The 13,030-nt window shown below is 43.6% G+C and overlaps 2 protein-coding genes across 3 annotated transcripts; both read right to left on the bottom strand.

Moving 5' to 3' along the window:
• Positions 1–2,810: 2,810 nt before the first annotated feature.
• On the bottom strand, positions 2,811–3,842 carry LOC123443255 (acyl-coenzyme A thioesterase 13-like). Of its 2 annotated transcripts, none has more exons than XM_045119574.1 (3): positions 3,491–3,842; positions 3,247–3,387; positions 2,811–3,150 (listed from the first exon to the last, which is right to left on the bottom strand). In XM_045119574.1, the coding sequence occupies exons 1-3, from the start codon at positions 3,704–3,706 to the stop codon at positions 2,986–2,988; spliced, it is 522 nt and encodes a 173-aa protein (XP_044975509.1). In that variant the 5' UTR covers positions 3,707–3,842; the 3' UTR covers positions 2,811–2,985. The 2 variants fall into 2 exon arrangements, with proteins under 2 accessions (XP_044975509.1, XP_044975510.1); XM_045119575.1 differs by having other exon boundaries at positions 3,509–3,842.
• A 99-nt stretch (positions 3,843–3,941) lies between these two features.
• Positions 3,942–5,988, bottom strand: LOC123443256 (acyl-coenzyme A thioesterase 13-like). Its single transcript, XM_045119576.1, has 3 exons — positions 5,585–5,988; positions 5,319–5,459; positions 3,942–4,214 (listed from the first exon to the last, which is right to left on the bottom strand). The coding sequence occupies exons 1-3, from the start codon at positions 5,789–5,791 to the stop codon at positions 4,056–4,058; spliced, it is 507 nt and encodes a 168-aa protein (XP_044975511.1). The 5' UTR covers positions 5,792–5,988; the 3' UTR covers positions 3,942–4,055.
• Between the last annotated feature and the right edge of the window lie 7,042 nt (positions 5,989–13,030).

The following is a 13,030-nucleotide window of genomic DNA, read 5'->3' as shown; positions in this document are numbered from 1 at the left end:
AAAAAGATTAAGATAGTGAGGTCTGACCGTGGGGGGGGGGAGTACTACGGTCGACACACTCCATATGGCCAAGTCCCTGGACCTTTTGCAAAATTCTTGCAAGATACTGGCATTGTTGCCCAGTATTCGATGCCGGGCGAGCCTCAACAAAATGGAGTAGATGAAAGGCGTAACCGTACTCTCATGGATATGGTACGCAACATGATGAGCTACTCAGACCTACCATTGGGATTGTGGATGGAGGCGCTTAAAACTGCCATTCACATTCTCAACAGAGTCCCAAGCAAGTCGGTGCCCAAAACACCGCACGAGCTCTGGACAGGAAGAGTGCCATCCCTACAACACTTAAGAGTGTGGGGATGCCCTGCTGAGGCCAAAATGTTTAATCCAAATCTTGGAAAGTTAAACCCGAAGACAGTGAGTTGCCATTTCATTGGCTACCGTGATAGGTCAAAATGTTTTCGTTTCTACTGTCCAGACAGATACACAAAGTTTGTGGAAACGAGACATGTTGTCTTCTTAGAGGATGAGATGATGAGGGGGAGCCTGGTAGCTCAGAAAATTGATCTTGAGGAGAAAAGGGTGTATGCACCCATTCCGATGATTCAAGAGCCATTTTTCTCACAACCCGCTGTAACTCCAACCATGACAACTGCGGGAGAAGACCCGGAACCTGTCCTTCAGGAGCCGACTGAACCCGTTGTTGACAATGAATTGGAAGTACATCAAGAAATAATAGAAAGTGTGCCTGACAATGAGGCACTTAGAAGGTCTAATAGAACAAGAAGACCTGCTATTTCTACTGATTATAAAGTATACAACACGAAAATGACTCATATGGAAGGTGATCCCACCACATATGAGGACGCCATTAAAAGCCCTCACTCATCAAAATGGATAGAGGCAATGGAAGATGAGATGAAATCGATGAGTTCCAATCATGTTTTGGACTTAGAGATTATTCCTAAAGGAGCAAAGACAGTAGGCTGCAAATGGGTCTACAAAACAAAGTATGACTCTAATGGGAATGTAGATAAGTATAAAGCGTGACTTGTGGCAAAAGGATTTACACAAAGAGAAGGGATAGATTACAATGAGACCTTTTCTCCGGTCTCTTGTAAGGATTCCTTCAAAATCATAATGGCACTAGTTGCTCATTTTGATTTAGAGCTGCATCAAATGGATGTAAAGACGACGTTTCTAAATGGTGATTTAGAAGAAGATGTCTACATGAAACAACCCAAGGGTTTTATCATGGAAGGCAAGGAAGATCTAGGTTGCCGTCTAAAGAAATCCATTTATGGGCTAAGGCAAGCCTCTAGACAGTGGTACATCAAGTTCAATGATACCATTAAAAGATTAGGATTCCAAGAAAATGTTGAGGATAATTGCATTTATGCTAAGTTTAAACATGGGAAATATATTTTCCTAATCTTGTATGTGGATGATATCTTGCTTGCAAGCAATGGTATTGGTCTACTACAAGAAGCAAAGAAGTTTTTATCCTTACACTTCGACATGAAAGACCTTGGTGATGCTTCATATGTTTTGGGCATTGAAATTCAATGAGATAGGAACAATGGAGTCTTAGGACTCTCACAGAAAGCATATTTAGAGAAAGTTCTCCAAAAGTATAATATGCATAAGAGAAAATCCACACCTGCTCCCATAGTCAAGGGCGATAGTTTTGGGAAATATCAATGTCCCAAGAATCAATAGGAGCTCGATGAAATGAAAACAGTAACTATACTTCGGTTGTTGGAAGTTTACAGTATGCACAAGTGTGCACACGCCCTGACTTAGCTTTTATCACCGGGGTACTCGGTAGATATCAAGCAAATCCAGGCCAAGAGCACTGGAAGATGGCAAAGAAAGCTTTGCGTTATGTGCAAGGCACAAAGGAAATCATGCTGACATACAAGCGATCTGATTCCCTAGAGATAAAAGGGTACTCAGACGCAGATTTTGCGGGAGATAGAGATGATAGAAAATCCACGTCTGGGTACGTGTTCACTCTCGCAGGGGGAGCTATTTCATGGAAAAGCTCTAAACAGACCATAGTTGCATCGTCTACGATGCAAGCAGAGTTCATAGCATGTTTTGAAGCCACCGGGCAGGTGATATGGCTAAAGAAATTTATACCCGACTTGAAAGTGGTAGATTGTATCCACAAGCCACTAAAGATATACTGCGACAACCTGCCCGCATATTCTATGCTCACAACAACAAGTCCAGCAATGCTGCCAAGACAATAGATATAAAGTATTATGTTGTGAAAGATAAAATCCAGCATCAAACTATAAGTCTCGAGCATATAAGTACGAAGTATATGCTTGCGGATCCGCTAACGAAAGGCTTACCACCCAGTATGTTCAATGAACACTTAGCCGGCATGGGTTTGATGGAAAGCCTATGATTCCTGGATAATAAGAGGCCCAAAAGTAAATGAATTTATTTCAAAACAAAAGGTGTGTTGTAGCTGTGTGATTCTATCGGCAATTAAGCTGTGACGATGAGACATGCTCTACACGCCTATATGTGATGGAACAAATAGAAAGTATAAAGTCAAAGTAAAAGTTGAGATCAAGGGGGAGAATGTTAGGTTGATCTCTCCCGTGTGGGCCCAACGGCCCACCGGGTCCTTGATCCATGTGCCCTGATCGGGGGCGCCCAACCCGTTATGGTTGGTGGGCCCCTGTGACCTGCGCTATAAATAAAGAGGTGGGGGGGCCGGGGCGCACGGTACGAGGTTCACCGCGCCGCCAGACTCCCCACCGATAACCCCTTTCGATCTAGGGTTAGCGCAGTGCTCACGGGAAACACCGTCTTCGTCTACATCCTTCCTTCACGTCACCGACGACTCCAACGCATCGATGGCCGGCGCTGGGAGCTCGACAGGCTCGGGATTAGGTGAGTACAAGGGTTACATTGGATCTATATCTATGCCTATGCCTAGTCGATGGGCTTCAACAATTTTAACTTGTGTCAGAGCTTGCTCCTACTTTTGTTACTCTTCGTTGGCCACGCAGGAGTCATCCACTGCCTGCCTACTGCCACCAGCTCGCCGGATCCCATCTTCCGCACCTGCACCACGGCGGCCGCCAGCTTCCCCTTCCGGCCCACCACCCGCCCGTCCAACTGAACCTCCTCCTGCACATGATTCGCCATGTCTCAATTTGCTTGCCGGGTGTCACAACAGCTTGCCATCAATCATTATGTAGTATGCATAGTAGGAGATGGACATACGTTGCACGCGACTGGCGAGAAGTAGGACAAGCCATAGTGGACGGTGGCCGTGGGCGCGCCCACCACCGTGAAGACCACCGCCGAGCACATGTTGTCCACCGCCGCCGCCAGCGCCCCCGCGTGCCACGTCCCGTCCGAGTCCTGCAACGCGCGCCCAACGCAGGAGCCGTGAGATCTCCAATCCGGACAGAGCCACAGAGGCGCTTGACGCGCGAGCAACTGGCCATGAGCTGTGCGCACGTACGGTGAGCGGCGGCGGCACCTGGAACGAGCAGACGATGCGGCCGTGCTCGGACAGGGAGATGCGTGCGCCGGCCAGCACCAGCGAGTTGAGCGCGTGGCCCTTTTGGCTGGCCGCGTCGGTGATGTTGCCGGCGTAGTCCGCGCGCGGGTCCTCCAGCCACTTCCTCGCGACGGCGGCCAGCCGGAGCCGCAGCGCCTCGGCCGTCCCTTCGCCCATGTGCGTGACTGTGTGTTGCGTGTGTGCTTGGTTTGGTTGGACGCTTCCTAACTAGTACACCATTAGGCACCTAGAGCTTGCCTTGTTGTACCCGTAGGAGCTAAGAGTTCTTACTTAATTAACAGCGTTGATGAAGTGATGAGGGATCAGCTCGACTTAGACTTAATTAACCCCATGACAGTGACTAGCAATAATGCACGATGTAGGCGTATTCTGAAACTCAAGTCAACCGACGAAATGCCCAACGCAGCTTCCTTGAAATCCCTTTGGACTGGAGGTGATCTCCACTCATTTAACATTGTCAGTTAATCAATGAATTTGGACAGATAGTGTCCTCATCGTTGTTGTATCATAGCTTGCTTCCTTGATATCCCTTTGGTCTGGAGGTGGTCATCCACTGCCGGCCGATCGCCACCAGCTCGCCGGACTCCTTCTTCCGGACCTCCGTCGTCACCGCCGTCATCCTCCCTTTCTGATCGACCACCCTCCCGTCCATCTCTACTTCCTCCTGGAAAAGCATTTCAGCAGAACTTATTTTACTTCAGCCTTGTTTTTGATAAAACTTGCACGCGAGGATGCAAAATGCAGCTGAAATCGTAAGTGACTTGACGACTTATGAATGTGCAATAAAAGTGTCGGCATACGCTGACCGGAAGTTAGTGCTTTGTCTGGGCTATAATCAGAATGTGCTCCCAGTGGCTGCGGTCGAAAATGGCAAAGACATAACCGCTGCCCTTGAATGTGCAGCCTTGGAGTCTCTTGCCTGATGACTACTCGAAGAAGAAATGGTTGAAGAGTCTTGCGTGGACACTCCAACTTTATTTACGAAACGCACGTTCCGAAGGAATAATCAACCAAATTCTTTGAGCTCAGAAAGCAGCTTTCCAGGAAAGATCAAGCTCACCTAATTGGACAATCCTTTGATCTATCTACCGAACAAACCATGCCTAATCGCCGCCTCAATAGTGTCAAGGCATTAATTTACCTCTGGATATTTTAATCATGGCGTGTTTGGTGATGGTGCTCCATTTGGAATCAAGTCAGGTTTTTCACTTGTTTCTTATTTTGCGTGGTTTTCGCCATAGGTTCTCATATAAACCAAGCCACTCTGCATTCTTGTGCTTTTTCTTATTTTAAATTAATGAATTCGACACAGCTTTTGCCTTGCAGGCCGGTTTTCTTTCTTGATTCATGTGGTATATGCCGCAGATTCTCATATAAACCGACGCACTATACTTGTCCTTTTTTCCTATCTTATTGAAATCTGCGCAGCTTGTCAATTGTTTTTCACTGGAGGTCGTCAAAATATGGAGGTACGCATAAACATCCCTCCAATCCAAGTATTTTCTAGTCCTTTGCCTACCAAGATTACCCTATTTATTTATTTTGATAAATGTAGTAAGAAATACAACATGAAATTCAGTACACGCAGCTACAGAACAGCATTCTTTTTCCCTGCGAGAGTGGCTAGGGGCTACCCAGCAACTGATCAACCAACACAACGATAGCAATAATCAAACGCTGACGTTGATTCCCAGTTCAACCAATAAACGATTTTATGTTGGCATTTGGAGGAGGAACAGAGCAAGAGTATAGTAAGTATAGAACGCACATGCTGCTTGGCCGGCGCGAAGTAGGAGATGTCGTAGTGGACGGAGACCTTGATGATGCCCTCCACCGACATGATCGCCGCCGCGCAGACGTCGTCCACCGCCGCCGCGATAGCCCCCGCGTGCCAGTTCCCGTCCGCGTCCTGCACGCGCACGCGCCCAACCCAAGCACAAATTGGAATTGGGAACCAGTCACAGGAAGAAACGAACCTCCCGCAGAGCGCCACGGCGCTGGCGGGCTCGAGATAGGCAGGGGGAGCTGACGTACCGTGAGGTGGGCGGGCACGCGGAGCGAGCAGACGGCGCGGCCGCGCTCGGCGAGGGACACGCGCACGCCGAACAGCGGCAGCGCGTTGAACGCCTTGCGGCCGTGGGCGGCGCCGGCGCCGGGGCTGTCCTCCCCGATGGCGCCGGCGTCCTCGAGCCACTTGCGGGCCGCGGCGGCCATCCACGCGGGCGGCGCCGGGTCGCCCATGCACGCGCTGTGCGGGCGCGGCGTGCGCGGTGGACGGGGATCGACTTGGTTTGACGCGATGACCGGGCAGACTAAAGGCTACCACTCCTACTTGACAGGGATGCGTCTGCTTCCTTTTCGCCTCCTCTGACTTGTTTAAACTGAGAAGCCAGGGTGTGAGAAGTGCATGCTCGTCAGCTCAATCCTTCAAAGAAAACAAGTAAGAAATGAACCATTCTAAATGGACATTTCAGTGTCTTTGAAAGACAAAGAGGAAGAAAGGGAAATCCGGAAATTGTGCAGTCAAACTAGATATACACAAGGCCTATGAACGCGTTATGTGGGTCTTTTCGAAAGCTATACCAATTCAAATTGGGTTTTGATGATAAACGAATTGAGCTGCTCATGTCTTGTGTCACTTGTGTTGAGTACAAAATACGCTTCAACTCGAACAAGACCCTTCCATTTGGGGGGTGATGGCGCGCCGACCCAGATTTTCGACCGGCCGCGCGCGGGCCGCACGATCCACCAACCCCGCGTTGTCCGCACCGTTGGATCCGCATGCAACATTTTTCTCCCTATGCAGCAAAATTTGGATGCCATGCAGCAAATTTTTCAACGGTTGCAACAAAAAACAAAATTTATAGCAAAAAAAATATCTACGTGATCGTAGCAAAAAAAAAGCTGATGGTACATGGTAGCAAAAGTCAAACGCCGGCTATAACAAAAATTTACGTGACGTGTATGCAACTTTTTAATGAACGGTTGCAGCAAAACATGATGCCGGTTGTAGCAAAAATTAACACGGTTGTAGCAAAAAGTAAAAAACATCGATTGTAACAAAAAATTCGACGAACTAAAGTTGCAACCAAACTTATATGCAGCTTTTTTATTGAGACAAAATATAGTAAAAAAAACGCTTGCAGCAAATATAACACAGATTGCAACATTTTTAGACGAAAAATGCTGCATCCATTGACCGGAGAAGCGCGCGGCTGGGAAAAATGTTGCAAGGCCAGCGCACGCCAGTGGGCGAACGGCGCGTCGGTTCGGCCGACGCGCGGGTGGGAAATGATTCCCCTTCCATTTACCCGGCTTAGAGAAGGGGATCCCGTGCCTTCCTATCTATTTTTATTGTATGCTGAAGGTCTTTCAGTCAAGGTTGTCAGAATTACGACTCGAGTCTTGGAATCTTATGACCTTACGATCCAACCTAACCTTTTCGAATCTACGATTTTGCTCATAGAATCTAAGTTTCTACGATCCTAGTAGTTAGGATTCTACGACTCATGATCCTACCGAGGGAGTTTCGATTCGACTCAGAATCTCGATTTTGACAACTTTGCTTTCACCTCTTATTCATCATGAAGAGGAAGTTGGTAACTTAATTGGGGTTCATGTTTCAGGGATTCCTCTAAGATCTCACACTTATTATTCGCTGACAATTCTCTTATATTGATGAGAGCAGATGATGCGAGCGCTAACACTTTGCGAGGTATTCTGGATGCTTAATGTGAGCATCAGGTCAAATGGTGAGGAGTAGCCCAAGCCATCCCAACATATATGTGCGATGAGTGTATCTAAATTTCCACAGAAAATATGCAAGGAAATCACTCATGCCATGTTACAACATTGGTGGGGAGACAAGAAAAAATGCAAAAGGATGCAGTGGTCCGCATGGTGGAAGATGTGTGTGACGAAAGAGAGAGAAGGTATGGGCTTTTGAGATGTGCATAGCTTGAACTTGGCAATGTTAGCTAAACATTGCTCAAGGCTGATTGAAAATTATGACTCACTTTGTGCCCGGGTGCTTAGAGCAAGATACTACCCTTCAGCTGATATTCTGTACCGTGAGTTAAACAAGGAATTATCGTACGTTTGGCACATTATTTAGGTAGGGATTCAAACTTTCAAAAAGGAGTGCATCTGGAGAGTTGGCACTGGTAATAAGATAAAAAATTCGATTGACTGTTGGATCCAAATATTGCTTCCAGGAAGATAATCACAGTTGGAGGTAATCAAATTCCGACGAATGTGTGTGATCTTATCGATCCTATCTCAGGAGAGTGGACAAAGTACTCATCCCTATATGGACAAAGTTCTCCGTTACCGTGAGGTCCGCCTGCTACAAGTTGATCACCTAACATGCATAAAACTTGAGAATGCACTAGAACATCAATACCCATACTACATTACAGTAATAGACGTACTACATTCTGTTCCATGCGCTAAAAAGAACAGATTTGAGGGAAGTGCCTGAAGTAAGTTTGAAAATGGGTCCCATATGACCCACAAGTATAGGGGTTCAATCGTAGTCCTTTCGATAAGTAAGGGTGTCGAACCTAACGAGGAGCAGAAGGAAATGATAAGTAGTTTCAGCAAGGTATTCTCTACAAGTGGTGTGAGTAACAATGATAGATAGTTTTGTAGCAAGATAATTCGAAACAAGTAACAAGTAACAATAGTAGCAAGTGTGCAGCAAGATAGTCGAATCCTTTTTATAGCAAAGGACAAGCCTAAAAGTACTCTTACATGAAGCAAGTGCTCTCGAGGACACATGGGAATTTCTGTCTAGTCATGTTCAACATGTTGAGTTAATTCGCATTCGTTACTTTGATAATTTGATATGTGGATGGACTGGTGCTAAGGTGTTATTCTTACTTGAACAAGCAACCCACTTATTATTATTCCCTTCTGCAAGAATCGGCAACTACGAAAGAAGAACTAAGATAAATCTAACCATAGCATGAAACATGTGAATCCAAATCAGCCCCTTATGAAGTAACACATAAACTAGGGTTTAAGCTTCTATCACTATCGCAACCCATCATCTACTTATTACTCATCAATGCCTTCCCTTAGGCTCATAACATGATGAAGTTTCGTGTAGTCGACGATCACACGACACCAAAAACAAAAGCAACAACATACATATCATCAAAATATCGAACGAGTAGCAAGTTCACATGATTAGTTATAACAAGACTTCTCCCATGTCCTCGGGAACAAAAGTAACTACTTACACATCATCAACATGTTCAAGATCAGAGGTGTAATAATGATAATTAAGTATCTAAACCTAATGTGTTCCACCAAGTAAATGAACTAGCATCAACTACGAGATATAGTCAACACTACTAGTAACCCAGAGGTACCAATTTGAGGTTTTGAGACAAAGATTGAATACATGAGATGAACTAGAGTTTGAGATGAGATGGTGCTAGTGAAGATGCTGATAAAGATTGTTCCTCCCGCAAAGGAGGAAGCATTGGTGATGATAATGGCTTCGATCTCCCCCTCCCGGAGAGAAGTTTCCTCGACAGAATTGCTCTGCCCAAGAGAAAGAGGGCCTCTCCCTAGGTTTCCGCCTCAAGACAGTGCAACTTCATCCCGAAAGTACCTCTCTGATTTTTCTAGGCCAAAACAGACCTTATAGGAGAAGAGGGGGCTAAGGAACCTGTGTGGGCCCCACAAGCTAACAGGGCGCGCCTAGGGGGTGGGCACGCCCTGTTGGCATGTGGCCATTAGGTGGCACCCTCTGGTATATTTTTGGCCCCATAATTCTTATATATTCCATAAAAATTCTTTGTTAAGTTTCAGGTCATTTAGAGTCCAGTGAACTTTCAACCTTTTTCTTGGTTTTCAAGTCCAATTTCCAGCAATTTCCCTCTTTGTGACGTACCTTGTAAATTCAGAGTGAAAAGGCATAAGATTTGTACCATAATGAGGAATAATGGACAAGAATAATATAAATATCAATAGGAAATCATGATGCAAATCGGGTGTATCAACACCCCAAGCTTAGACCTCGCTTGTCTTTAAGCAAAAGCCGAACTCGATAATAATGACCACATAATTTGAGAGAGAGGTCTAGATAAAATAGAATACATACATGAGAGAATCATGAATATTAACATAGCAGCAAGTTTTTTCATCATATAGCTTCTCATAAACAAGTAACAATCTATCCACAATTGTTGAAGTATGAAGCATAAGCCATATTAACAATCAACAAACTATGTTATCACTCATTGAGACAATCACAATTTGTCATATTTCATAGAAGAGTCTATGTAAGATATTTCATTTTAGCAAGTTCGTATACTCAACTGTCATTTAGTCTTCTATGATTGCTGACACTAAATGCATAATTTTGGAGCTAATGTTTCCATTCAACACATAGGAAGATAGGGGCTTTATTTTTTTGCCACCCAACTCATTTACCTGAAGGATAATGTCAACAATAATGAATCATGATCACCAACATCCAACTAGATATATGTATCTGGATCTTTCGCCAACACATGATGCTTGCCAACTAGAGAGTTAATAGGTAGGAATAGGGATAAACAATTATTGACTCTTGGATAAAAGTAAATACATGAAAGTAAAAGATAGGCCCTTCGCAGAGGGAAGCATAGGTTTTCATGCGCTTCTTATTTTTGGATGTGCAAACTCTTAATGTAAAGTAATGCCACTTTATATTGCCCCTTGTGATAACAAACTTTATTATGCAGTCTATTGCTTTTATTTCTTTGCCATCACAAGATCGTACAAAGGTTATTTTCCCTTACAATAAAATATCATACATGCTTAGGAGCAATTGTTTTTTGCTTTTGTGCACCTATGACAATTTACTTGAACGATCTTATTCGATCCATAGGTAGGTATGGTGGATTCTCATGGCAAGAAACTGGGTTTCATGGTTATGAATGCACAAGTAGTATATCTACTTAGTGTGAATTTTTGGGCTAGCAAAGGATCTAAAGTAAGCACAACATGTTAGATGATCCATGACAATATAACTTCTATGTGAATGTAGTCAAACATAACCATTATGATGTCTTCTTTGTCCAACATCAACACTTCAATCATTATATAATACTTGGTGGGGGCTCACAATCACAAAAGATGTCCAAGATAGTATATTTGTATGTGAATCTCCTCTCCTCTATACTAATCTTGCATAGATTGTATCAATGACTAATGCTACGTTTGTTTACTCCCAACAACTTTATCTATCATACTTTTTGTATGTGAAGTCATTACTCCCCATGGGACTAGCATATGATTTTTATTTTTCTTTTATTTCAATTCTATGATTGATGCATGAGAGTAAAGCAAGCAAGAAAACTCAAAGCAATATTTATTATAAAACTCCCATACTTGATTACAAGGAAAGATAGATCTCAAAGTAAAACACTCTAAGCAAAGCAAAAGATAAATTTATTTCCTAGAATCTCGAGATAACTAAAGATCAAACTAAGGTAGGTGATAATGGTAAGAGTGATGGTGATACGATACCAAGACACCTCGCCTAAGTTTCAAACAAGCTAAGGGCGGTGCCCATACCCATGTACTCAAGTGTCCTTCTTGGGTAAAGGTGGTGATGGTGTAGTAGGTTTGTCCATCGCAATGGAGAGCAGGGCAACTTTTTAATTCTCTCATCTCATAAACTAGTTGTTGAATCATTGCAATGTTCTTTTGCACTTACACCATAATAAGTTTATTCTCTAGCAACCAAGAGCTTTTTCCTGCATCACTTTCACTTGGACGAGAGATGTCCCAATTGGATGGTATATGCGAGCAAGAGATATTCTCAACTCCATAGTTGTGAATCAAATTATGAAAGTTATTTGCATGTAACATGCCAAGGGGCCTCCTCGGGGTAGATTTACCTTGCGCTTCATGGGCTAGCTGACCTCTCCTCCCCATTGGTGGATAGGGATTTGGAGAGGTGGAGATGCGTGCTAGTATCACACGTTCTAAAGTAGGGGGTGCACTTCCATAGAGTACATAGGTTCCTCACCTGAGATAACTTCCTCATCTCCTTCGCATTCAAGATCCATGTGCAATAGCCAAGCCTGGTCCTCAATATTGTTGGAGGAGGACGAAGACATAGCTTCCAGCCCTTGAGAAATCTATCCAAAAAACAACCCCAAAACAAGAACATAGGCGATACTCATGATGCGGTGATAAAAACATAGGGAAGTAGATATAATGAATTTTTTCCAGGTCAGAATACGTGTCTAGAAATAAAACAGAGCCTAGGAGGCACACGAGGGGTCCACAAAGCTAACAAGGCGCGCCCAAGGGCTTGTGGCTCCCACGTGGGTCCGCCATTTACGTGAAATATAGTGCTTAATTCTTTGCCCATTTACCACTCTTGGGTTTTTTCCTTCGAAGTTGTTAATCTTGATAGCACCGGAGCAGTAGACTTCCTTTATGATATAAGGTCCTTCCTATTCAGAGAGAAGCTTACTTGCAAAAAATTAGAAACGAGAATTCTACAATAGAACTAGGTCACCTACAGTGCATTCCCGTTTTTGGATTCTCTTATCATGCCATCTTTTAATTTTTTATTTAAACAAATTGGCATTTTCATAAGCTTGTGTCCTCCATTCATCTACTAAGATAATATCAAATAACCTCTTTTCGCCAATAAGTTCGAAATCATAGTTAAGTTCTTTAGTTGCCCAATAAGCTTTATGTTCTAACTCAAGAGGTAAATGACATGCTTTTCCATAAACCAATGTATATGGGGACACTCCCATAGGAATTTTAAGCACGTCTATAAGCCCATAAAGCATCATCAAGTTTCTTAGACCAATTCTTTCTAGATCTATTGATAGTCTTTTTTGAATATGAATTTTCTTTCTCAATTGCTAAACTCAATTTAACCACTAAACCGAGGATGATAAGTTGATACAATTCTATGGCTAACATCATATTTAGCTAGAAGTTTACGTACAACACCATGAATAAGATGTGAAGCACCACCCGTCATTAAATATCTAGGAACTCCAATCCTCGGGAGATTAACATATTTAAGCATATTAATAGAAGTTTATGATCATCACTACTAGCTGGAATAGCTGTTACCCACTTAGTAACGTAAGCAACAACAACTAAAATATGAGTACATCCATTAGAGGACGGAAAAGGTCCCATATAATCATAACCCCAAACATCAAATGGTTCAAAAACAAGTGAATAGTTCATAGGCATTTCCTCACATTCATTACAAGAAAGGACATACTTACGAGCATCTTTGAAAAGAGTAGGACAATAAAAACCGGATTGTAATACCTTGCGTGCAATTCTATCACGAGCATGGTGCCCTCCGTAAGCCTCGGAATGACACTTCCGTAGGATATGTCCCTGTTCATGTTGAGGTACACAATGTCTAATAATACCATCTACTCCTTCTGTATAAAGATGTGGGTCATCCTAGAAGTAATGTCTTAAATCATAGAAGAA

This window comes from Hordeum vulgare, chromosome 3H (genome assembly GCF_904849725.1).
Source record: "Hordeum vulgare subsp. vulgare chromosome 3H, MorexV3_pseudomolecules_assembly, whole genome shotgun sequence".
Taxonomy (NCBI): domain Eukaryota; kingdom Viridiplantae; phylum Streptophyta; class Magnoliopsida; order Poales; family Poaceae; genus Hordeum; species Hordeum vulgare.
Note: the sequence above shows the minus strand (reverse complement) of the source record. Positions and strands in the feature narration are given on the sequence as shown.